Source organism: Ambystoma mexicanum, chromosome 1q, assembly GCF_040938575.1.
Source record: "Ambystoma mexicanum isolate Mex_15411 chromosome 1q, UKY_AmexF1_1, whole genome shotgun sequence".
Taxonomy (NCBI): Eukaryota; Metazoa; Chordata; class Amphibia; order Caudata; family Ambystomatidae; genus Ambystoma; species Ambystoma mexicanum.
The window spans coordinates 1,428,024,225-1,428,049,482 of NC_090922.1; the positions used below are offsets into that span (position 1 = coordinate 1,428,024,225).

At 45.0% G+C, this 25,258-nt stretch overlaps 1 protein-coding gene across 11 annotated transcripts in view; it reads right to left on the minus strand.

Moving 5' to 3' along the window:
- LOC138548762 (microtubule-associated serine/threonine-protein kinase 2-like) overlaps nucleotides 1-25,258 on the minus strand; it is a 2,396,492-nt gene that overhangs the window by 606,829 nt on the left and 1,764,405 nt on the right. For all 11 annotated transcript variants that reach the window (XM_069642298.1, XM_069642297.1, XM_069642303.1 and 8 more), the window contains one exon: nucleotides 16,186-16,340. In XM_069642298.1, coding sequence (XP_069498399.1) covers nucleotides 16,186-16,340 — 155 coding nt within the window. The remainder of the gene's footprint in view (nucleotides 1-16,185; nucleotides 16,341-25,258) is intronic.

Consider the following 25,258-nt stretch of genomic DNA (forward strand, 5'->3'; position numbering starts at 1 on the left):
AGTGGGGTGAGTTTGAGGGAGATTCTGACCAGGTTGTGTGGAAGGGAGAAAGTGGAACAGTCACCGGGTACAATACATAAATGGACATAAATAGATTAAGGCCACCCACATTGGACATTTTCAAGTGCAGTTAGTTGGTACGGCCAGCTCTGCTCGGGATGTGACGATGATGGATAAAGTGCTAGAATGTAGGCAGAGGAAGTGAGAGGCAGGTTAGAGGTGAGGCAACCATATTAGCTAGCAGTCAGCTGAGAGGTAGGTTAAGAGGGTAATGCAGAGGCGAGGAGGTAGGTTTTTATTTTGATTTTGAACAAATCTGTGTGTATGGTTTCTTGGATGTCTGGGAAAAGACATACCATGCAAGTAGAGCAAGGAGAGAAAGAGCAGAATCGAGAGGAAGCACAGGGAGGGAGAGGATCCACAAGCGTAGTCATGGAGGCAGAGCAGAGATTATGAGAAGGCTTATATAGATAGAAAGAGGGGCATAGATGCAGTGGTGCTTTACCGTGGATAGATTTGTTAACCAGAAGAAATTTAAATCTGGCCCCGTTTGGCATCGTCAGCCGTCCAGCCTAGTGACAGTACGAGAAAGCAGGTGTGAAGCCAGGAGGTTCAAAGAGGGTCTTGATAGCGAAGTTAATGATCTTGTCAAGAGGCCAAAAAGCATAGTTGGGGAGACCAAAGAGGATACTGGCACAGTAGTCCAGTTTAGAGAAGACAAGATAAGTTAAGAGATGCTTGGTGGTGCTGAAAAGAAGGAGGTGCCAGATTTCCCTAATATTTAGGAGGTTGAGGCGAGCTGTTGTTCCAGTTTTGGAGATGAACGTAGTGAAGCTGTGAGAAGGGTCATAGATGACGCTGGGGTTTCTAGCTGAACAGTAGGGGAGAGTGTCAGGTAGGAACTTGATAGGCAGAGGAAGAGATGAAAGATTTTGGCTGGGAAGAAGAGCACCTCTGTTTTGGTAGAGTTTAACATCAGAGTGCAAAGCCATCCAATATTCAATGGCAGAGACACATTTGGAAATTTTGATAGAGAGATCAGAGGGGAGTACAGGAAGAGAGAAGATGATTTGGGTGTCGTTCGCGAAGAGTTGGTACAAGAACCCAAAGGAGGAGTTTATTGCCCCCAGGGCAGAAGTGTAGAGTGTAAAGAGGAGCAGACCCAAGACAAAGCCTTGTGCACCACAAATAGTTAGATGAGTGAGTTGAGAGGTGTTGTTGCGCAGGAGAAAAAGAAATGGCGAGGTGCAAGGTAGGATTAAATCCAGGCAAGGGCCCGATTGCGAATCTCAAGAAGAAAGAGTATTAAGGAGATCAGCGTGATCTACAGTGTCAAAGGCAGCAGCCAGGTCAAGGAGAATTAGTATAGAGTAAAGGTTTGAGTGCTTAGCAGAGGCAATGAAGTTGGATACATTCATGAGAGCAGTTTCCGTGGAGTGACAGGAGCATTACACACTCAAGCAGTGTACTAGCAACCTAATATACATCTTGAGATCAATGCAGCATGTCTCATCACAGGAAGAACAAAATGTGAACGCACTACCCCTCATCCTCAATGTGCTATACAGACATTCCCTTCAAGCACGCATCTGGTTCAAGACAAGCTCCATCACCTAAAACACTCTACCCTTCAGGAGCCTAGTTCTTCTAAATTAAGTTCTTACTTTGAAAAAGAAAAGGTGTGGGTGTGCATGATTTTACCATTATGGTCATGTGCCAAAATATGAGTTCACATCAGAGCAATCTTTGATTATTTATGATTCAACCCTCCCTTCCCATGACTATATTAATTACACATCGGCTCTGCCTTTCTGAAGTCAGCTGCTGGTGTAGGCTGTACAACCCAAAACAGCTATTCCAACATGAACAATATCAGTAATACCGGACTATTAAATAAAAAGGCACAAACTATGCTACTAGTCGTTAACACTGCTTGCATTGAGGCCGTCTCCGCCTCCTAATGTAGTCAAGAAGGTCTTTCGTGTTAGAGTCACGAGAAAGGAAAACATGTTGAAAATGTATGGAGTAAGAAACCGAGGACAATTAAGGGACTCGGAATATGACCCCAGAGACTGCGTGTATGTGCAGTCTCGAGGGTGTATACCATGTGACTTAGGCACTCATTAGTTCTTTTTCATATTACAACCATCATTGCCCCGTTTTAGTTTGTGTTCATCCTAAAAAAACAGAGAAATCCAATATTGATAGTTACTCCATAAGACCAAAGCTAAAGTAGACAGCACATACTCTTGCATGGATCTATGCGATTACTGCACCAGCCGAAAATACAGACTTTTTCTTTACAACCCTCATTACACAGCATATATATGCGGGGGTGGGGGACCCCCGCAAACCCCCTGCTCTCCCCAAAATTTATTGTTTACTGTACCCCACACATATACAAGCTGAGAAAAGGAGGTTGAGAAAAAAAATGTAATTATTTTCTATTTGCACAGTAATGGTATGATCCCCTCTCGCACAACCATAGCAGAGCTACAGGGCAGAGAGACTCCATTTTCCGCAAAAAATGTTAATCCATTTGACGGTAAATCACACCAGATTTTATACCGCTTCACTTAACAAACCTGCCTGGGCTCAAAGTACAGACGAGATTTGGAGTAAAGTTACATACAGGTATCCTGAAAAAAAAGGAGCTTCTCACAAGACTTTACATAAATGCAGGCATGGCAGGGACAGATGAGATGGCCTTGTTAAACTTCTATTCAGGCATTCAGTAACAATTGCACGGGTCATATATTCCTCAATTTACGGACAGAATAAATTGTAAAATCTTCAGTTTCTTGATATCCCAAGCAAGCTTCTTGCATTTGTAATATAGATAGGTGGCTTTCTGCTTGAACATCTTTCACAAGTGACATCAAACGTGCACTCAAACAGCCTGTTATCGTGAACGCTGACACTAAATAAAACCTATGAAATTGTACTGCAAAGACCAACCACAGAACATAGCATTTAATCTTGCATCCTGTCGCGATTTCAATGGTCTTTGCTAATGTGACAGGCACATTCAAGAATGCTAAGAAGGAAATTGCATTCATCTTAAATCTCTGAGCATGACTGATGCAAGCGTGCAGAGTAGCGCCTTGCAATGAAAAACTGACTCTTCGAAATGATTGTCACTAGATGAAAAGAAATGGATTGATCTAGTAAGGCCTCTTCAAGAAAGGAAGCAATTCCATCAAAGAACAAAAATACGAAAATCTGGAATAGAAAAATGATCTTTGCAGGGCCACTCATTTTCATCTTCAAGGTGGGATGTGTGGAAAAAAAATTGTGAGCTGAAACGAATGACTGAAAAGCCGACACGCTGGATTTAGTAGCTGTGACCACAGTAATTCTGTACCATAGTAAATTTCAATTTGTGAGTATTGATCAAATGTACAGTGTTGGGTAATTGATATCCCCTCTTTAAGAGACAGTGACCTTCCTCTTCCCAAGAGTCCAGTAACATCGGTAGCCAGCAGCAGAGGAAGTCTACAGCTATTCAAGGAAATGACCAAACCAGAAGCATAGACAGGCCTAGCATAGCAAGAAAGAACTCTGCATTTGACTTGCATGAAATTCATGCTACTTTACTCTTGATCCTGTCATATTTCCAACACAAAATCCTGAAATAAGATATGCCACTGGATTTTGATTTGAAATATAATCTAAGCTCTGCAGTGTCTGAAGTCAGGTTAATAAGGCTGAATCTGGACAAAGACACTGCCACATGTTAGTCTTTAAAGAGGTTAGGAGGTTTTTCAGAACCGCCACTGAGGTGGTTTTCATATTTGATTTTCCAAAATCTCAAACGGTAACAAAGCTGAGCAGTAAGGCTTATGCTAGGGAGATTATGGGCTTGGGGGGGGGGCACAGTTAATAATATAGATTAAATATATTAGAATGGCTACACAGATGTGTATAGAATTATGCCATTAATAAGAACACACTTCAGTACAAAACACAACAAACTAAGAAAATCAAAATACACACACTGTCTCAGTTTGACAACTGTGACAGGGTTCGTGAATGGAACACAACCCAACTGCTAATAAAACATTGATGAGCACCGATCCAGTGGAGCAATGCACGCTACGGACTGGCAAACAGGAAACTCCAGATCACTTGAATACAAACTCATTTTTGCGAAGTGGACTGGGGTTATGACGTGCTTTAAAATCCTTACACCTGTATGACTGACAACAGGACCAATTAGCCAGGGGAACCAGGTGGGTCCAAGAATAAATTGGAGGTACTAGAAGGAGGATAAAAGGGGAACACTGGTTGTCGACGAGTGTGCGTTGTACGGGTGAGTTCGCGGGTCAAGGCAGACAGAGACCAGGCAATGGAATGGAAGTGCAGCAGAGCATGGAGGAGAATTACAGAGCATGTGCAAGTCCAGGTATTCATTGCTTAGAGAAAGTGGTACTTGGAGGGGAGTGTGCATGGGGAGTGAAGATAGTGAATGAGGTTAAATGTAAGAGTACGTGAAGCAGAAGTAAATAAAAAAGGTGAAAGACAGTGAAAGGACGGTGACTGTGAGAGAAGGATGTGTCGAGTGCAGAATAGAGTGGTAGTAGAGCGTAGTGGAAAGAGTGTAGTGGGAGGATAGTGGTGGTGAGTCGTGGGGTAGAAAATGCAGTGGAAAGAAGTGGAGGGAGGGCAGTAGGAGGAGAGTGTAGTAGAGAGGGGAGTGTAGAGAAGAGTAACAGAAAAAAGAGCGGAGAGTGAGAGTGGGTGGTGGTTTAGACGAAAGAGCATTAGCAGGACAGATAGAGGGAGAGAAAGAGGTGGGGGAGGAATGGTAGGGGAGTAGAAGGAAAGGAAAGAACATCAAGGCTAGGAGTATTGTAGCGTGAGAGGTAAAGATAGAGTGAGACATGGGTGATTGGAGGGCCCCACTTTTTGAAGATATTATTATTGTGGGACTCCCCAGGTTAGGATCCACCTAGAAGATCACAGAGGGAGTAAGAGAGAGGTTAGCCCCTAACACTAGGCAAATCAGATTTTAGACAGTACGTGTTATCGATCCATAGTGACGACCTTGGGATTTAGGGAAGTCTGGGTGAGGGTGGAGTGAGACACGGGAAAGAGGAGAGAGGGGGGATAGCCCTTAGAGAGACTGTATTCAAATCTTTCATCCAAACCTTGAACAGTCTTTAAGAGTTGGTGTGTTCTTGAGTCCATTGGGGATAACCCAAAATGGGTTACACCTCACTATGGTATTCAATCAGTTAAATAAACTCATACACGGTGTGACGAATCCCAGGGTGTTGTACCTGCTCCCATAGGGGAGCCCCTTCCCATGAGGCCAGGGAGGTGGAGGTGGGGACGCAACCGATAGTACCCCCGTAGGAGCATCTCATGGGGAGGGAAATCATCTATGGGACCAGTGATGACTATCTTGGGAGAACGCAGTATGCACCACATCCATTTCGGTCTCCTATTTCCTCTTATCTCACTCAGTGCCCTGCGGTCCCCCACACTCCGATACATAGTTGTGTAGAGTAGAAGATCCCATCCACATAGACCATACTAGGATGAGGAAGATTGATGGCTACCCAGAAAGAGTTAATACAACCACTGACTGGATGAAGAACAGTTAAGGAGGGAAAGGCCAGCTGCGGAACCAACATATGTGGTACGGTCAACAAGAGCAAGAGCCAAAGATAAAAAGGGAAGGACTGTGTCAGATCCTCCATGAGCCAACCGAGAGCTGGCTGGAGGCTCACCGCAGAGAACAGGAAAGGCCGACTGAGGCTCGCCGAACACACCCATTGTTCCCTTGTGGGTTGCATTTAAAGGCCCTAAACAGAAATCTGTTTTCACCTGAAAAATAATCGCACTGAAACTCTTCAACAAAAACAGCTGTGCTTTGCTTTCCCTGTCACATGAGTGGCAAACATTGGAATACTGCATCCAAAAAACGGCCCTGCGATGTTTTGTTTTACCCAAATGACATGAAGGTATGCACTGCATCCCAAAAACAGCCCTGCATTGCTTTTGTTTCACTTGAATGACATGAAGTTATGCACTGCATCAAAAACGGCCTTATTGTACTTTTCATTCACATGAGTGGCAAGAATTGCAATCCTACAACCAGACACAGCTTTTGCTTTCCATTTCACTTGAACATCTGCCCTTTAAAACATTGCAAATGAAAAACTGCTTGTTTTTTTATTTCAGTGTCAAATCAAGGATCCTTGTGGAAGGGGCCTACCCCTCATTGTCAATGGACCCACACCAAATGCAAACTCACTCAAAAAGGACAAATTAAACAATCCCGTGGCATACAAGACAGGAGTTCAAGTATCAGACGCAGAAACGGCTTGCACACATGTAAAAAAAAAAATAAAGAAATTACTTAAAAAAGCCACTGTAAAAGGATAGCTTTGCTCGCACAGAAATGTCAGTGAAATATGTTGTGGGGAGGGGGTTGACTAAGCAATATATCTTATGTTTCCACCCACAAGAGTTCAATCACCTTGGAAGAGGCTCACAATATCAGAATACCCAGTTTTTGGGCTCATGCAGGAAACTTATCAATTGAAAGCCTTGCTCTCCAATGAAAGTCGCACATACTAGTGAATCAGCCTGCAATTACAGTTATGTACTGGCGGGTGTTATAATTCCCTGCTCTGCCAGACCTGAAGGCAGGGGCACATGGACTTCAAGGAAAGCAAGTGTGGCTAAAAACCTGACTTGGAGGTGTGAGTTCCTCCTGCACCCACTACCGAGGACAAACTGACAACTTCAAAGAGGTTAATAAAAATCTCTGGTCACTGGCTGTGGGGGATAAAGCGCTCCTCCCACAGAGGGGGACAGATCCTCCAAATTGACATTAAAGAACTGAGTCCATTTTTAGGCATTGTTGTAAATTAGAATGAGAAATAACTTCATTTTATGCTATGTTTTTATGTCATTTCCAGGCGATTTTTAAGAACTATAGTGCATTTTCCTAGGACATTGGTGACTGAAGTGGCCAGTAAAGATTAGTTTATAGCTGCTCGGAAGATGTGACAAGTATGAGATTTGATGGAAAGATGGAAGGTGAAATTAGGGATATGCTTGATCATTTGCAAAGTCATAACTATTATAAAGTTTATGAAAATAACAAATATGTGCCAAAGGGCCATGCTACCTCGTACAGAGTTGGCGATCAGCTTTCCTAATTCCCTATGACCCCCTCAAACCTCATATCTAATGCATATGGCAGGGGCTAGTAGAAATATGAAGTTATGAGACATAACTGGTTTTTTGTCAAAAAGTGGGCAAGAGAATAAAGAAGGATAATACATTGGCAATAGACAGATGGTGCACTCTTCCCTTGGACCAATCATGCCAGGGGGCGGAGAGAGGAATGGTAAACTGCCCTATCCGAGTGGTAGGGGTAATTATAGAGTACTCCCCCCCCTAGATTGTAAAGTGAGTGATGTCATTTGGGCTATATAAGGGGGACTGTACTAAATCAGGACTGACACAAAAATCCGGGGAGACAGGAGAAGGAGGATGGAGAGGAGGCAGCTGAATCATACCTAGGAGAGTGCAGTGGCCAGACTCCTTACCTACCTGTCCAGAGGGTCCTGAGATCCAGCTGGCTGTCCAGAATCCCAAACCAAGGAGAGTGCAGTGACCAGACCCCTTGCCTACCTGTCCAGAGGGTCCTGAGATCCAGCTGACTTTCCAGAATCCCAAACCAAGGTTTACTTTGTAAGTTGAAAATAACCCCAGCCCTAAATTGCATAAGCACTTCCTTTTGTAGCATTGCACCCATCGAAAAACCCATTGAAAACCCCATAGAAACCCCCATTGAAAACCCAATTTAAAACCTCAGATTGCTAGTGTAAATCAGTCACCTCCCATAGAAGAATCTGTGTTTAGCATGTGTATGTTCGCATATTCCCCTTGGCAAACCTCTGAGTGTCTGTGTAAATCCTTAGCATATTCTTAAGTAAATCAATTAATTCCCCCATTCAAATTCATGGTACAAGTTGGTTAAAATTTGAAATTAACCCCTTTGTCCTCAGTGTCTTTCTTTAATAATCATAGTCATTAAAGTATTGCCTCAAAAAATGTGTCTCCTAGTAACTGAAAACCGAATTTGCCTGTGCATTGTGTGCATAACCCCATGAATTCCTATTTGCATCTGTCCCATTGAAAACCTTAAACCGAATTTGCCCGTGCATGGTGTGCATTACCCCACGAATTCCTATTTGCATCTGTCCCATTGAAAACCCTAAACCGTAGAGCAATCCCTTTTGCCTACAAATCTGTTGTGTGTCTCTGTCTGTGTCCATGAAAACCGAGTTTCGTATTCTGAACTAGACTCCTTCCCTGAGCTGCCTGTCATTGTAAATCCCATGTAAAACGAATTTCCATTTGCCGTTTCTATTTTTCCTTTTGTATTTGCTTTCCCCCCAAAACCGATTTACCTACTTTATTTCTACGTTTTGCCTGGTGTGCTAATTAGTAGTCTCTAAGCTTCCCTATCTCCTCAAGTGTAGCAACACGAATTTCCTTTAATTCTGTCCCAGTAACAGTGAGTAATCAAAATCCAATTCTGCTGTTTTGCTCCAAAAATGGGTTTTCACTTTCATCTTGGGGTGGTGGGCTTTACTCAAAATCCGATTTTCTCTCTCTATCCCTTCTCCTTGGAACTGCCTTCCATTCAAAGGGATCAAGTTAGCTAATGTTTGGGGTGAGTGTTGCAGGGGAGGGGGTGGGTGGAGGGCTAAACCCATGGTGTTCTCTCTTTCTAAAAATTGCTCTTTGTCTGTGTTGCCATTAAAGATTGTGAGAATTGTAACAGTATATCTTCACTGAATTGTTTTGTAGAGATTAGTGCAATTGTGTACCACAACAGTAGTGGCTGTAAAATTGTTTGATTTTCCTTTTTCATTAAATAATACATTCATAAATATCTTATTGATACACACCGGCCTGATTCCATTGTGACACAGGGTTTTTGTGGAGGTTGGGTGCGAGACGGGTTGGAGGCCTCCTGAAACAGAAAAGAAACTGTGGTTTATTAAAAATAAAAAGCAGTTTACTGTACGCCACATTCATTGTCGGGGAAGGAGTCCCTGGCTGGAGTTTGCTGTGAAACCCGGTCATCCAGGCTGGAGATTCGGAGGTCCGGAAGTCAGACCATGTGGGAAGACTGAGAGGCACATGCCGGGAGGGACCAGATCTGGCAAGGCTGCAAGGACACGCTGTGACCGCTGGAAGGCATGCAGAAGACCGAAGCAGGAGGTAGCAAATCCACAAAGCCGCTTGTGTAACCCAGTAATGACATTAAAAGGTACATGGGTTACCATAATAGGTGGTCGAGATAAAGAAAAACAAGAGAGGCAGTAGGGGAAGGTTGAAGACCCCCATCTCCCTAGTAACAGTTTGTTTGTTTGTTTGTTTGTTTGTTTATTTATTTGTATAGCGCACCTGACCCAGAGGTATATGGGCGCTTGAGCATCAAGTTACAGGCATAGGTAGGAACATTTGTACAATTGTGCAATGTAAGTATAGTTACAACATCAGTTATGACAGCAGTTATAGTGGAATTAGTGACATACATACATACGGTGCTAGTTAATTGTTAAGTAGCCAGGTGATGATCTTAGTTCTGAAAGGTTGAAATGTAGGGGTAGATTTGATGTCCGATGGGATATTGTTCCATAATTGTGAAGCTAGAACTGGGAAGCTGGATCCGCCGGCTCTTTTGAGGGAGTATTTGGGCACTGTCAGTTGTAGTGTATTAGAGGATCTGGTGGTTCTAATATTCTGTCTTAAGATGAATTTATCGGTTAAATAAGGTGGGGCCAGGTGGTTAAGAGCTTTGTAGGTGAGGCAGATAGTTTTAAGGTCTATTTTTTGTTGGATGGAGAGCCATTTGCATGTGATTCTTGTGGCTGAGATGTGTTCTCTTCTGGGGATATTAAGGGCGGCACGGAGTGCATTATTTTGTAGAACTTGTAGTTTATTAACAACCGTTTTATTGGCACCTACATACAGGCTGTTGCAATAATCCAGTTTGGATTGTATAAGTGCTCTGGCTAGAGTAAGGCAATTGTTGGGGGATATCAGAGGTCTGCAGGCTCTGATTAGTTTCCCAGTGTAAGCAGTGGCTGAGGCGGTCTTATTAATTTGTTTGGCGAGGTTGGTGTTAGTGTCGAGATAGAAACCAAAAGTTTTTACACTTTTGGCAGTGGGAATGGTGTTGCCGTCAATGATGAAGCTAGAGTAGCTCGGGCTGAGATTCCGGATAGTGTTGGGTGAGCCGACAAGGAGCAGTTCGGTCTTGTCATCGTTCAGGCAGAGGCCATGTGTGGCCATCCATGCCTGAACGATGGAGAAGACTTCACCGATCCTGTTAGCGTCCGTGTTGTGGTTGCCTGATAAAGTGAGGAGTATCTGGGTGTCATCTGCGTAGTTAGTGTAGGTGACACCCAGATGGTCCAGTTTATCGAATAGGGGCTTTGTGAATATATTATACAAGGTGGGTGAAACACATGAACCTTGTGGGACACCGCAGGTAATGGGAATAGGGTCGGCTGCTGCAATGGGTGAGAAGACTCGCATGGTCCTATTGTCCAGGAAGGATTGGATCCATGTGACCGCCGAGTGGGAGAAGTGTGCTGCCGATAATAGGTGGTTGCACAGGATTTTGTGGTCAACCAGGTCAAAGGCAGCGGAAAGGTCGAGGAGAAGCAGGATAGCAGCCCTCCCTTTATCTTTGATTTCGTCTATCTGGCTCTTGAGATCAACAAGGGCCGTTTCCGTCCCATGTTGGGAACGAAAGCCAGATTGGCGAGTACCTAGTAATCGGTTAGTTTCAAGGTAATCCTGAATTTGTAAATAGGCCACTCTGTCAAGGATCTTTAGTAAAAATGGGACAGTGGTAATGGGTCTATAATTAGTGGGTATGTCTGGGTCGAGAGTCTGTTTTTTTAGCAAGGGTAGGACCCAGGATTGTTTCAGATTACTTGGGACCATATTGTTAGAAAAAGACAAGTTTATTAATTTGGTGATGAAGGGGGAGAGATCCCTGGCAGCATCCTTGATTATCTGTGCGGGGCAGCTGTCCCCCTTGCAGTTCGAGGGTTTCAAGGATGCTATAATTTTTTGTACTTCAAGTGTGGTAACCTTTTTGAAGGTGAAGCCTGAGCTAGAGGCGGTGAGTGGGGGATGGGTGGGTCTGGAGGAGGGGTCATGAGTGAGCTGTTGCCGTTTGTTTTCAATTTTAGTTTGGAGCCCTGAGATTTTGTTGGCAAGGGCGTTCTGGATCCCTGTGCACCAAGGTTTATCCTTTGTGCAGGTATCTTCAGGAGGAGTGGGGTTTTCTAATTCCTTTAAGATGTTAAAGAGCTCTTTTGTGCTGGAGCCTGCCTGTGAGATCCTGGAATTAAGAGATTCTTTCTTAGCACGCGTGATCTCCTTTTTGTAGTGGGTGGAGAAGTTGGTGAGGTTAGTTCTATTGTCTGCTGAAGGCACCGATTTTCATAGTGATTCCAGTTTGCTTTTTTGTAGTCGGAGAAGTTTGAGCTCTGGGGTGTACCATGTATTCAGGTGTGCTTTAGGTTTCCCTTTACGCATTTTTAGTGGGGCAATGGTGTCGATAGCTTTGGCCAAGGAGTCATTATAGGCGTTGACCATCAAGTTTAAGTCAGTTGTGGTTGGTAGGGCGTTCAGAATGGGGGTCACCAGAGGCATTAAGGCTTCAGCTGTAATGTTGCTCTTTTTCCTAGTTTGGCAGGCCGGAGCAATAATAGGCTTTTTGTGCACTAGGTTGTTTATATTAATGTCAAGGGGAGGAAGTGGTGATCCGTCCAGATGAGTTGTACAGGGTCCTTTAGGGTAATGTTGCAATTGAGGGCGGTAACCCAGTCAAGGATTCTGCCTTTCGAGTGGGTGGGTTTAGAGCAGAGTTGAAGGAGGCCATGCTCCTCTAATGCCGTGGCCAGGGCAGTGGCAGGGGAGTCACGAGGGTCATTAAACCCAAGATTGAAGTCTCCCAGTATAATTATTTGTGCTGAGGGTTTGGAGCTTTCGGCTACTAGGGAGGTGATGTCTTCCTCAAAAGAGCCAGGTGGGCCCGGGGGTCTGTAGATTATGTGCATAGTGATCGTACTCTTCGGGGAGGTTTGTAGTTTAACTGTGAGGTGTTCACAAGATTTGAGTGGAGGAGAGGAGTCTAGTCTGATATCAAGTGAGGACTTGAAGATGAGGGCTACACCACCTCCTCGGGCGTTAGGTCTGTCTACTCTGAGGATAGTATAGTTGTCAGGGATGGCTAGGGTAAGGGATGGTCCTGCAGCCTCATGTAGCCAAGTTTCTGTCATAGCAAGGAAGTCTAGGTTGTTAGTCAGAATGATGTCGGCGACTTCTGTAGAATGGGCGACCAGAGATCTAACATTTAGAAGAGCTCCTTTTAGTGTATGGAGGGTCGAGATGATGGGGGTTATAGTGTACTTGTTGGTTTTGTTGGGTGGTTTAGGTGGGCGTTTGCTCGTTTTGTGGTGGATTCTGGCACCAAGTCTATTGTTGCGATCGGTGGGGATAAGGGTGGTTGTTTGAGAGACAGTAAGGTCAGTCATCGTGGAGGGGCTGTGATGATGGGTGGGGCAGGGTGCTCTAGTGTCTGTTGGGTTCTGCTTGGATCTATCTGCACTCTTGTTGTTTAGGACATCGTAAAATTGTGCGTGGTCATAGGTAGGATAGGCAGATTGTGGGACCGGGAGGAAGGCTGGAGTAGTGGGCAGGAATGGTGTGGGGCAGACGATAGGGTAGTGTCTTGGGCAGGCGGGTCTAGCTAGTCCATTTTTATGGGTTAAGTAGCTGTTGCCGTTGCAGAGTATATTGCTTTGCATGACACAGAAGGGGAACATGATCACGGTAAGGCAAAGTAGCATAATGTGTGTGCTAGGGGCAATGCGCCGTGCAGAGGATAGGCAGATGTGGGACAGCGGTGCGGCCATAAGGCACAACACAATACTATGGTCACTATGCGATCATAAGGCACAACACAGTAGTGTGGTTTAAATACGACCATAGGGCACAACACAATAGCGTGGTCACTATACGATCATAAGGCACAACACAGTAGTGTGGTCTAAATGCGACCAAAGGGCACAGCACAGTAGTGTGGTCTAAATGCGACCATAGAGCACAACACAGTAGTGTGGTCTAAATGCGACCATAGGGCACAGCACAATAGCGTGGTCACTATGCGACCATAGGGCACAACACAGTAGTGTGGTCTAAATGCGACCATAGGGCACAACACAGTAGTGTGGTCTAAATGCGACCATAGGGCACAGCACAGTAGTGTGGTCTAAATGCGACCATAGGGCACAGCACAGTAGCGTGGTCACTATGCGACCATAGGGCACAGCACAGTAGCGTGGTCACTATGCGACCATAGGGCACAGCACAGTAGCGTGGTCTAAATGCGACCATAGGGCACAACACAGTAGTGTGGTCTAAATGCGACCATAGGGCACAACACAGTAGTGTGGTCTAAATGCGACCATAGGGCACAACACAGTAGTGTGGTCTAAATGCGACCATAGGGCACAACACAGTAGTGTGGTATAAATGCGACCATCGGGTATGTGAGTAGTACTAGAGACCATAGACCCATCTGAGTGGGGGTGGCTAAGAGTCCATGCATACAGTAGTACTTGGAAAGAGCCAAGAGAGAGACATGTGAGAAACAGTGCCTAGCAGGATAGTGAACCAGGCCTGATTGCTACATACTATAAGCCTGAGAGAAGGGTCTGGGACCCGTACAAAGTCAGGGAAGCCCCACACGACCAGCATACACGGGTCTGAGACCCATATGTTTAGAGAAGCAACCAAGCAAGGGATTAGGGCCCACAGCAATCCAGGGTGATCCCGAGAAACATACAGGGGAGTCTGGGAGGAGAGAGAGAGATTTGTTAAAAGACATTAAGGGGTCTAGGACCCACTGCTAAAGAAGGGACAATTTTCTTGAACACTTAGAACTACAGACAAGTCCGGCAGGATAGTGAACCAAGTTTGTTGTTACATTTGTGAACCAGAGAAAGAACAGGAGAAGGAGAAATTCCCCCGATACTTGGGAACTGTGTTATTTTGTGAACTAAGAAAGACTGTGAAAGAAAAGGGCAAGGAAGACATATGCCCATCCATCCGTTTTTTGGTATACATTTGGAGGAGTATCCAACTTCAAGAATTGAGTTGAATAGGAGAACAGATCTCGGTGTTTCCTCATCAGAGGCTGAACATTGCATTGGCATCCAGAAGCGATAACCCTCTTCTTCTGGATCAAGAAGACACCCAATCTAGAGTCTAAGGGAAGGAAATAGGTCTGGGCACAGGACGGTGGACATTTTACTTTATTGGCTATCCTGAGAGATTCCTTAGTCTTCTTGTTGAGGTAGGGCTACCCCTCTTAGAAAAAGAACTAGATGGGTTTCTCTCTCTTTACTTTTATATATAAATACAAGTCTTTGCCAACAAACATGCCACCACTGTGTCAGACTCATACTTCTACACCCTTATAACAGTTACAGTTCCTAAAGTGTGTAAAAAAGATCATCAAACGTATTACAGGCTTTATAAATGTATACGGAACTCCCATCACTTCCACAAAGTCCAGCCCTATCCTTTCCAGGGTCCCAATATGTTGCAAGTAAAAATCCTTAGCTGTACAGGTATAGATTGGGAAGTCAGACACACACCCACGCCTCAACTAGCGTGACCACATAACAAAAAAGGCTCAAAGTGATGTGAAAGATTGTTCGAAAACTCTGCACTGTTGGAGCACATATCGGTTAGAAGGCAATTAGTATTAAGTAAAGTAAGAGGCAGACAACCAGACCCTAGTGTCTAAAGGGTACCTAGACAGCATTACTATGCCACCAACACCTAGGACAAGACAATGATAGCTGCAGGTGGACTTCACCCAAAGACATAAGCAAACCAACCCTGTGAACTCTGAACAGCAAAATGGTTGGTCTAGACAGCAGTCGGCTCCCGGTCGTGAGTTAAAACATCCTCCAATGGTCTGGACAGACATTAGCAGGTACCACTTGAATCCCAGAGGCAGGACGACCCCACAGGAGCAGCAGATGGGAACAATAGCAGATTCAACAGCAGGCACCAGGCAACATGAAGTCAGACTTTGGCCGAGGCAGGCAATTTTCCACAGTGTAGAACGACAGCAGAAAGGTGAAGAGGTCTTAGCTGTGCAGGGATGGTGTTTCCAGCCCCAAAAAAGGTGTCCATAAAGCAAGCCAGTGCTGCTCCAGTAGGATGCAGGCAGAATTCTGCAGCACGAATCTTCTCCCTACAGCGAGGGAAGAAAACCAGGCTTCAGACTAGTTGGACCCACTTGGTCCCACCAGCCCAAGTGAGTGCGACACCTCTCTTAGGACTCCACCAGATGAAAAGAAGGTGAAGCTTCACTTCACAGTGGTTATCAGAGCCAATGCTATGCTGCTCAAAGCAGTAATCCTCGAGCATCCCTGCGATGTTCCCTATAGATAAACACAGTATTGTGCATATAACTTTATATGGTTTTTGGGTGGCCCTCAGGGCCTGCTTTCTTATTTTCTAAGCCTTTTACTCCTCTCTAACTTACAATAAATGTATAGGATTCACCTGTGGGGTGTATCTATGTCACTGTTCATTATTTATTGTTGAACCCCCTTTACTGACATTGTGATTCTGAAACTGTGCATACATTTACCTGTTTTAGGAATCCCCATGTATTCAGTCTCCACTTGTTTAGACTCTTTTTGAACTGAATCATATTTGGTACAATCCTAAAATAAAAATGTTGACCAGGAAAAAGGGTCTGGTGGGGGAAGGTGCATGTTAAAATCATCTTTGGTATTTCTGATGAATGTCTCTGTTGCCCAAGAATACCTGTTATTGCATTTTGCTTTCCTTTGCGTAACAAGAACATTCAGAAAAGCACCACTTGTCGTATGAGAAAGATTCCAGGGATTCATAAACATTTTGGTCATCAGTGCTATGTAAGAATCAGGCTGGCTACTGAATTTCACATGTAGCAATGTAGCATTTCAGGGCCTTAAGACAGCAGAATTATATTTTGACTTCAAAGTACATTTTACGGTGAGCAAGGCTCCAGGTATCATGAGTTTATACATTCCTCAAACAAAAACGATGACCTAGATGTACCTGAGGCTGCGAGACCGGGGTCGCATGGCTGGAGAATGGCGACCCTCCTCGTCGGTGATGTTCTCAGTACTGAAGTGCTTAGTCAGGAAATGAAGCTCATCCGGCGTGGGCTGATAAGGTAGCTGATGCAGCTTCTCCTGAGATGAGCAGGACGACTAGAGGGAAGAAATGCGGAAAAGAGACATTACATTGATGAATACTATATGGGAAAGGTGTGCAATAGAGGGTATCGGGAAATTTAACATTTGCTCTACCGATGACTAGGTTCCCGTTGGGTACTGCCATCTTAATTTTCCTCTCACTGGTGGCAGCAAAACTTATATAGAGAATCTCAGGAAGGCAGAAGTCATTAGTTAGGTCTAAAAGAAACATGGCTCAACCACAAACAAACAAATAGTAGTTGAAATAAATAGCTAACACAACTGAAAGACATAACAAAAGTAGCTTGTTGGTAGTTCATATTTCAGTCTCCTAGTCATTTATTTGCATTTATTTATTTATTTATTTATTTATTTATTTATATACCGCTCCTAACCCAAGGGTATCTGGCCGCAGGTTTACAAGTTACAATTGAAGTGCAGGTAGTTTCATTTGCAATTAAAATATATACAATGATAAAGGGAGTCAGATTATAATATAACATTGGTACAATTAAAGTGAAAGAGATACAATTATAGTACAAATCATAACAGTTACAGTGCAAGGGTACATTAAGTTCCTACATATGTCGATAATCTGGTACTTGAATCATTATTATTCCTGTGAGAATAGCCATGTTTTTAGTTTTTCTTCGGAAGGCCCAGTAAGTCATGCTTTAAGAAGCTTTGTGCTGATGCAAAGAAAGTGTTGAACTAATTGTAAGGGGTCAGAAATGTGAGGCGGACAACTTTGTGAAGGTTTCTCAACAAATGCCATTTATTTAAATTAGAAGGTTGGATAAACGCCTCACTATCCCTACCCTGACGAGGATTTCCCTGCCTAAAATAAACTAAAGGAAACACTTGGACAAAGGATATCTGTCCCTCACACTTATACATACAATGAATACATAAGGAAATGCATGGCCGTTAAAAACAGAAGTGCTTGAATTCATAATGTAACCACAGTCTCTCTTCATAACCTGGGCGAACTCCCCTCCTCCCTCAGATTTAAGCAGGCTTCTGCTTCATAGTTCAAGAAAAGAAAATAAGGAAATCCTTGTTTGTAACAAAGTTCCAACACAGTTCTGTGCAACTTCAACTGCACAGAACCTTTCAACAGAAAGTTTCAACAAACAAAATAGAAGGCTCTTTCTCTTCCTAGAACATACTCAGTACATCAATAGCAACAATAATTGTCTTTGTCGGGATGATCTGCCACAACTGATACATTCTAAAGGAGCCCAAATTCTTTTTAACAGCTTTACACAGTTCCTCCCTTAGCACCAAGAAAAACATACATTGTCTCTTGTCAGGACCACTTTGTAGCACTTCAACTGGTTTGCCATTAAGTTGTACCATTCGGGTATACTCCCCTTCCTAATCGACTTTTCACAACAGTGCTTCGGTGGTTAAAATCAACGGACAAGAATGTATGGAACTTTCATTAGCCCTCTTCTGCCATTGTCAAGATCTGCTATATTGTATTTGCCTAGAATGTAGTCTCTTACGGCTTGGGCAATGTGTGTAGGTATTACTTCTCAACAGCGTTGCCCCTGTGGGTTGCTGGGTTTTCCACAGACTCACACAGTTAAAGTTACAGTCATTTGGCTTTGTTACATAAGGCTTTTGTAGCTTTTCACTAGTTCGGTGTTCATTATTACTTTGAGAACCACTTTCACTCAAATTATTATATGCGAGTGCTGCTTTCACTGCCTTTCAATAGTTCGGTATTCAAAACTGCTTTCAGAACTACTTTCATACGTGAGTGCTGCTTACTTGCCGGAACGCCTGCCGTGGACTCGCGAGCGCGTATGGAGTGCTCAGGTTTCACTACCAGCATGTGAACTCACCTGATAAGTTGTGTGCATCCATTCCCCTCACTGCTAGCAGGACCTCGGCTTCTGTGGATCCTCACGACCCGGCAAACTACTTCTCTCAGTCCGCTGTCGCCCGTGCCACCTGCAATAGGTGCTCCCTCTGCTCCTGAGGCCCTCTGGTGGACGGCAGCCACCTGAGACAGCTTCAAGGCCCTCTGGGATGGAATGATTTCATCGCTTTCAGGTCTCCATAGGGCAAGATGCCCTCCTGCATGCAACCTCTGCACTTCAGATTTAGGGAGACACAGACCCTCTAAAGACCACAGCTAATATCTGCCGAACAGTGGTCCCAGCATCTTCTCTCTCCTCCAGCTTCTACCTGGGCTGCCTGCACGAACCACACTGCTTCTGCTGCTTGCTTAATCTGCTCACATCTATGGCTTGCACCTGAGGGGGCCTTTTAAGCTTCTTCTGCCTCTGGTGTGGGTAATGTACTGATCTGACCACCCCTGCAACATTGTACCATTTTATACTACTTCTTCGTCCGAATACTTAGGGAATTATGGGATTTGGAGTCCCTAATCACCAAATTAAGTATTTGAGTTTAATGTTTATTTTTAAACCCAAGTCTGTTCCTTATAATATTCTTTAAAAGAATATCATGAGGATTATTCACCAGAATTGATTGAAAAGTGAAAGGCAATTCTTTTAAGCTGTTATTATTCAAAGATTTCCTTTCACTGTACCTTTGGGCGTTAGGGAGTCTTTAGCTTTACAAGTATCCAGGATTTTGGGAGGGTTTTTATTTCTCCCAAGGCCTAGGAGTGTGTGACTGATTTCACACGTGTTTACATGTGTATCTTGTGGAACAGAAAGATGGTTATTACAGCAAGCCATTAAATACTTTGGAACTGCAGAGCCATCCTCCCTAGAGGAAGGCAAATACAGCGTATCATCCCATGGAGTCCCCTCATGCCCCTAAGTCTTTTCTACTCCCAAGTGATCCTTGGAGTCCTCCCTCAGGATCAGAAAGCATCTGCCTTTCCCTGGCCAGCCGGGAGGAGACATTTTAGGCAGGGAATTAGTGAGGAGACGGTAGGATTCATCACATAATGCATTACAGAGAACCCCGATTTGGTCTTCACAAGAGCCATCAAATCGTTACAAAAGATCCAGGTTATGTAAACTTGTCAATAAATATGGCTAAACATGCCAATAGCTGTGACATGGACTTGTGATGCTTTTCATAGTCAATAAGTCAATAAGTGAGAAGATGAGTAGAGACAAAGCTGGGCCCTGAACCAGAAACACCAGCCAAAAAACAGACCCATCATTTCAGCAAGTCTCTAAAGCTCAATATTCTGGTACCTGATGGTGGGAAAGGCATACTTTCATATGCAAGAGCATGGGAAGAGCAACTGCATGAGAGAGGAGTTTGAGGCTTGTGCGAGACAGCAGGTACTGTGAGAAACTAGCATGTGTTCCGGCATCACCAAACCAGCAAGAGCGTCTGTGTAGGCTGCGGAGTACAGCACATGAGCATGCTAGAGTGAGGTTTGAGAGGTTTCCAAGCCTATCCACCACCATACTAATGTATGTGAAATGGGTGCCTGCTATCCCCAAACTTAAAGCAGCCCATCCGATCCTCTGTACCCAACATTCTTGCCTCCCATAACCTTTAGCATGTATCTTATGGTAATGCGTGAATTTTCCCGAATCCCTTCTTTGACTAACCTACCAACACGTAGATCCTCGCTTTGATGCACATAGGGTTCAATGTATCTATTAGAAAGAAAGAGGGAGGGAAAAGTGCGTGCACGGGGGATGGACAGCTGCATTCATAGAAACTGAAATGGAGCTTGTCTGCAAGACATGGGTAGCAGGTTTGTTTGTCTTGTAAGGCCTACTTCTCTCCTCTCCCGACTAACCAACTTTGCTCAATGATATCCTACCACATTACACTACACACAAATTCCGCACAGACATTCTATGTTAAAGCAGGAGGCGAGCATTATGTTTTACTTTCTTTAATACTGCCAACTCACAGCAATTCCAAATTATCTAAAAAAAATTAAATTTTTGTTTTGCTTTGTTTTGTCAAATAAATAAAACGAAAAGTTTAGGAGTTTAACAAAACTACAAATCCCCATGAGCCTCTTGTCCAAGGAAGTCCTGAGGCTTTCTCTGTCCACCTATCAGTGCCTGGTACCCTGTATATGTAGCTTCTAGTCTGGGTCCCTTCCTCTTTCTTTTTGCTGCAGTCCACAAGATAAGTCAAGAGATTTTTCTCCATACATATTTCACTACGTAGAGTGCATTGTGTGTGAATTCCCTCTGAACGATAATTATATTTACGTTACCCGAATGCGCTCTTACTAGGCAGCCGGTCCCGCCCTCTTAACACTTCTTAGCCCTCTTAGTCTTCATGTCAGGGAAACTAGGACGCAGAGGGGAAGGCGGCGTGGCGTGCCATGTCATTCCCGGCATCCTTTAGCCTCCTCATTCGAACGCTCTGGCCGACTTCTATTGAAAGGGTTAGAACAGCGCCAGAGTGATTCTAGAAACATCCAGGAGTTGTCAGGAATCAAACGTTCGCCATCCACATATACAAAAAGAAAAAAAAAAGATGAACAAAGTTCAGTACATGGGCTGATAGTCCATTAATAGCTTGCCTCGTCCAAGCAGCCCAGGCACTCATGGCTCAATACAAGTGCACAAAGGTATCACAGAGTACCTCCTCAAAATGGAGTGAAGGCCACAGAGGGTGACACAGACCAATCTCTCAGTTTTGAAAAGAGTCCTAGGAGACTCCCTTACTGTGGTTGTGTCCCAGGGAGTAAAGCTCTCACACAGGGACTAGAGATCCTGGAAGCTATGCTAGCCAAACTAAAAGCAGAACAAGGAGCTTCCAGAAAGAGACAACCCAGATGAAGGACCATCAGCCAGACACCCCCATGCCGGGGTTGAACAAGAGGGGTGTAAAAAGGCTTGGAAGAGGCCACCTTCTTCGACCCCCCCACGAGCCAGAAGGAAGGGGCTAACACAATACCCCAACACTGCTTTGCCACTTTCTGCTCAAATTTCCAGTGCTACGCTGACGACAACTCATTTTCAGGCTGCCCTCGCTCACCTCCTCTCCCTCTCATCTCCGATTGCCGAACTGCCATTCAAGAATTATGTGCTGCCAATGATCTTTGTCTGAATGCCAGCAAGATGGATATCCTCCTCATGGGCACACCATCATCCTTTCCCCTCACTCTCTGGCCGGCCTCCCTTGGCCCTCCTCCTATCCCCACCTGCGAGGCTAAGAACTTAGGGGTCATCTTTGACTCCACACTTTCCTTCTCTGCCCAAATCTCTGAGGTCTCTAAAAAGTCAAATTTCCGACTGCAACTCCTCAAGGGTACTAAGTCCTTTCCTCGTTCTACCTCAGAAGCTCATGGTATCCCAAGCTCTGGTTCTCTCTAGCTTGGACTATTGTAACAGCTTCTTTCTAAATCTACCTGCCTCTACTCTCCGCCCTCTGCAACTTATCCAGAACAGGACTGCAAGACTTGCCATAGCCTCAAGCCCTGGGATCGTATCTCTCCAACTCTGAAATCTCTCAAATGGCTCCCAGTGGATGTAAGGATTAAATTCAAAACCCTCTGCATTGCCCACGCTTTCTGGGGCCTGGGTCCAAAATATCTTCAGCTATCCCTCTGCAAATACCTCCCCTCTCGAGCTCTTCGCTCCTCTACCTCCAACTTCCTCAGGGTCAGTTGTTTTTCAAAGAAACGAGCTGGGTAGATCTCCGTCTTCGGCTGGGGCCTCCCTCTGGACCAGCCTCCCTGCCACTCTAAAACTTGAGGAGACCATCTCTGGTTCCGGAAGCACCTCAAGACCTTCCTCTTTTCTTCTGCCTTCGCCCTCCCCTCTCCCCTGACCTGTTCTCTCTTGGCACCGTGCACCTGGCTACCATATGCCCTCCGAGCCCAGGTACCTGCTCACCCTGCCACCACGCTCCCGCACTGCCTCCGGGCCACTCCTTGCACTGAGGTCTGTATCTGTACCCACACAACCCCGCCCCCTTTTCTTTTTCTTCCTGCACTTATCAGACCTACCCTGTCTGCTGCCTTAAATCTAGCACTTGCAAATTGCTGGCTGCACTAAAACTGTTTGTTGCCTTTATTATGTATTTATTGTTATTTATCTGTTTCTCCTCTGCTTCGCACTTTCCACTTCTCCCCTCCCCCATGCACTTGCACGTTCTCAATGTTACTGGGCCTAGTAAGATCGCTGTTTTGTTCTCCTCTGTTCCCCTCCCTTGCCTTATGGCGCTCTGAAACACTTGTGTACGAGCGCGATAGAAATAAAATATCAATATCAATATCAACCGGTGGTCGATCCTGTCAGCAGGCTCAAGAAAGCCTTCTTGCTGAAATTAGCAGTGCCACACCCACGACACCCTACCCCAGGGGTGACTAATTTAGGGGAAGACGACGGTGGTGGTTATTTGCCGGATGACGAATGGGATGAAGATGAGGATGAGACCCTCACAGAACTCCACATCAACGACCCAGGCTTGGAAGACCCAACACCAATTGACGATAATATGGGTGACATGTTCGACCCAGAGGCCATCCGACATCTCAAATCTTCGGAGTGGTTGCCATCGCCTAGAGTGGTCCTTTACATATCCCAACACATCAGAAAGCCGTTGGACAGAGCAGTTCGCTCCAGAATGAGAGCAGAGTGTCCAAGACCTGATCTACACAGGAAAGTAACAGACACCCCTTATCTGAACCTAAAGATGGTGACATTCGTCACAAAGACTGTCGGAGATATTCGCAAGGGTGTTGATCGCACTTTGAGGGGCTGTCAAGATGAGCTACAAGACCTAGCAGGCCCTTTAGCTAAAATAATGGGCCTAGCCGAAAGGACTGAGGCCACCGGAGCCCCAGCTGACGCACAGGTTCTTGGTAGTTGGGCGCAACACGCAGTAGGTCTCCTAGGAAACGCCAACTGTGCACTTTCCTCAGAGAAAAGAGGAGGAGTGCTACTCAAGATTGACGGTAAGTTAAGCAATCTAGCTTTGTACGAAGCAGGAAAGGGAGCGAAGGGCTTGCTCTGCAGAGAAGCCTTTGCCAAGGAAATCGCCGAGTTTGTGGCCACATACTCTGCTTTAGAGAAAGCTCAGAGTTCCAAATGGAAGATTTTTCCGGGACGCATTTTTGCAGTCTAGACCTCAGAGACGCTTACCTCACTATTCCGATAGCGATAGAAGACAGGAGATTCCTCCTTTTTCAGTGGAACAAGGAGATTTGGCGCTTCAGTTGTCTTCCGTTCAGACTAGCGTCAGCCCCCTGGGTTTTCACCAAGTTAATGAAACCAGTGGCAGCATCCATAAGGGAGAGAGGGATCAGGATCATCATCTACCTGGACGATATCCTCGTTCTAGCTCAGAGCAAAGCTACTCTACAGGAACAGGTGCGCTGGATCTGCGCCCTGGTACCCTCCCTCGGTTTCATTATAAACAGCCAATCAGAGCTACAGCCCACTCAGAGAATAGGATTCATAGTAGACACCAAGAAAGCCTCTCTCAAGCTCTCGACCCACAAAGTAAAAACCATCAAAGAAGAGCTCACATCATTCATTGCTAGGAGGAATATTTTGCTTCAGAGTCTAGCCAGGATAGTGGGTCTATTAGTGGCCTCGATTCCAGCGATTTTTCCCAGGCCTCTTCGCTACAGAGCCCTTCAGAGACTCAAGATCAGACACCTGCTGGGAGGAATAGGTTACCACCAAATAGTTACCATAGAGCAGGAAGCTCTGACAAAACTTCGATGGTGGCTCCAAAACATGGCGGCTTGGAATGGCTGAGCAATTTGTGGCAACACTCCAGATTTAAAAATAGGATCAGGCGCTGTAGTGCGTGTGCGAAAATGAGCAAAACAACATTTTGGACATTCACTTCCATTACCACAACGAAGGCCTACGATTTTGTGGGCTCAATAAGCAAACGTGAATTATGAAACGGTTGCAAGGTCAAATAATGTCAGATGAGCTAACTGGAGGATATGCATTGTCCGCTGAAGGACGAGTCAAAAAGGGAGTCAGAGCTTTGCAGGTGCAGTGATAAGGGGTGCTGGCAACGAAGGCGAGTGAAAGAAGCTGGGTTTTTCCACTGTTTGCTCCCAATGGTTGAGATGTGCACTTCGGCCGAGGGCAGTCTGGTAACCAGGAAGGGGCGGGGATTTCCCCATAAAGAGAATAGGTATTTCTCATGAAAAACAAAGAATTGGAACCCTGGTGATGCAGTCTCTCTGAGAGGGAGTACGCTCTGCTCCAGACCCAGTTAGCACAAGTGATCTCTCTGCCTACCTGCTGTGGGACTAAGCAGTGTTGTGGTGGCCGAGATGTAGGGGTCTTCTGCAACCATACTAACGGTGACACTCTTTCTATGCTTATGTATAATTGACTATATGTTATGTTTTAGTATTGTGTGTGTTTATTTAGCGTGTGAATAAAGGGCCTGTAATGAGCAATTTTTATTGCCAACTATTTACTGGTCCAAGTGTGATTCCTTGCCTGCCTGAGTCCAAGTACTTTTCTGGGTCTGTGTAATAGGGTGCGTGAGTCTGAGGTCCTTACACGTGGCCAGAAAAGCAAAACATTTGGCACTGTGAGCAGGGTCTTTTTGCTGACATTGATGCCAAAGAGCCCTGCCAATTTAATACATTTGAAGTGTTTTGGCCTCCGAGCGGCAATTTTGGTTTTGTGGATATTTGACGAGGAAAGTTGGTGTGTTGTGAGGTATTGGCGATAGGGACGCGAAACATTCATTTGATACCAGGAGTTCCCCATTTAGGAAAAAAGGAAGCTCCGCAGGCGGAAACTGTCCTGAAGTGACCATCCCAGGGTGGACCAAAAGTCTGTATGACAAAGTGGCACAAACCTGGGCAAGTGGTGCAGGTCGGAGTGAGACCTGGGATACTAGCATAGGAGAAAAGAGCCCGGCCGAGGTGATGGGCTGCCTGCAACAGGTGCCTGTGGAAAAAGGGAAAGAGTGTTCGGCTTTAGGCAGAAGAGGCTGGATTCTGTTGCACGCATTCCGAAAGGTGCATTAACAGACTG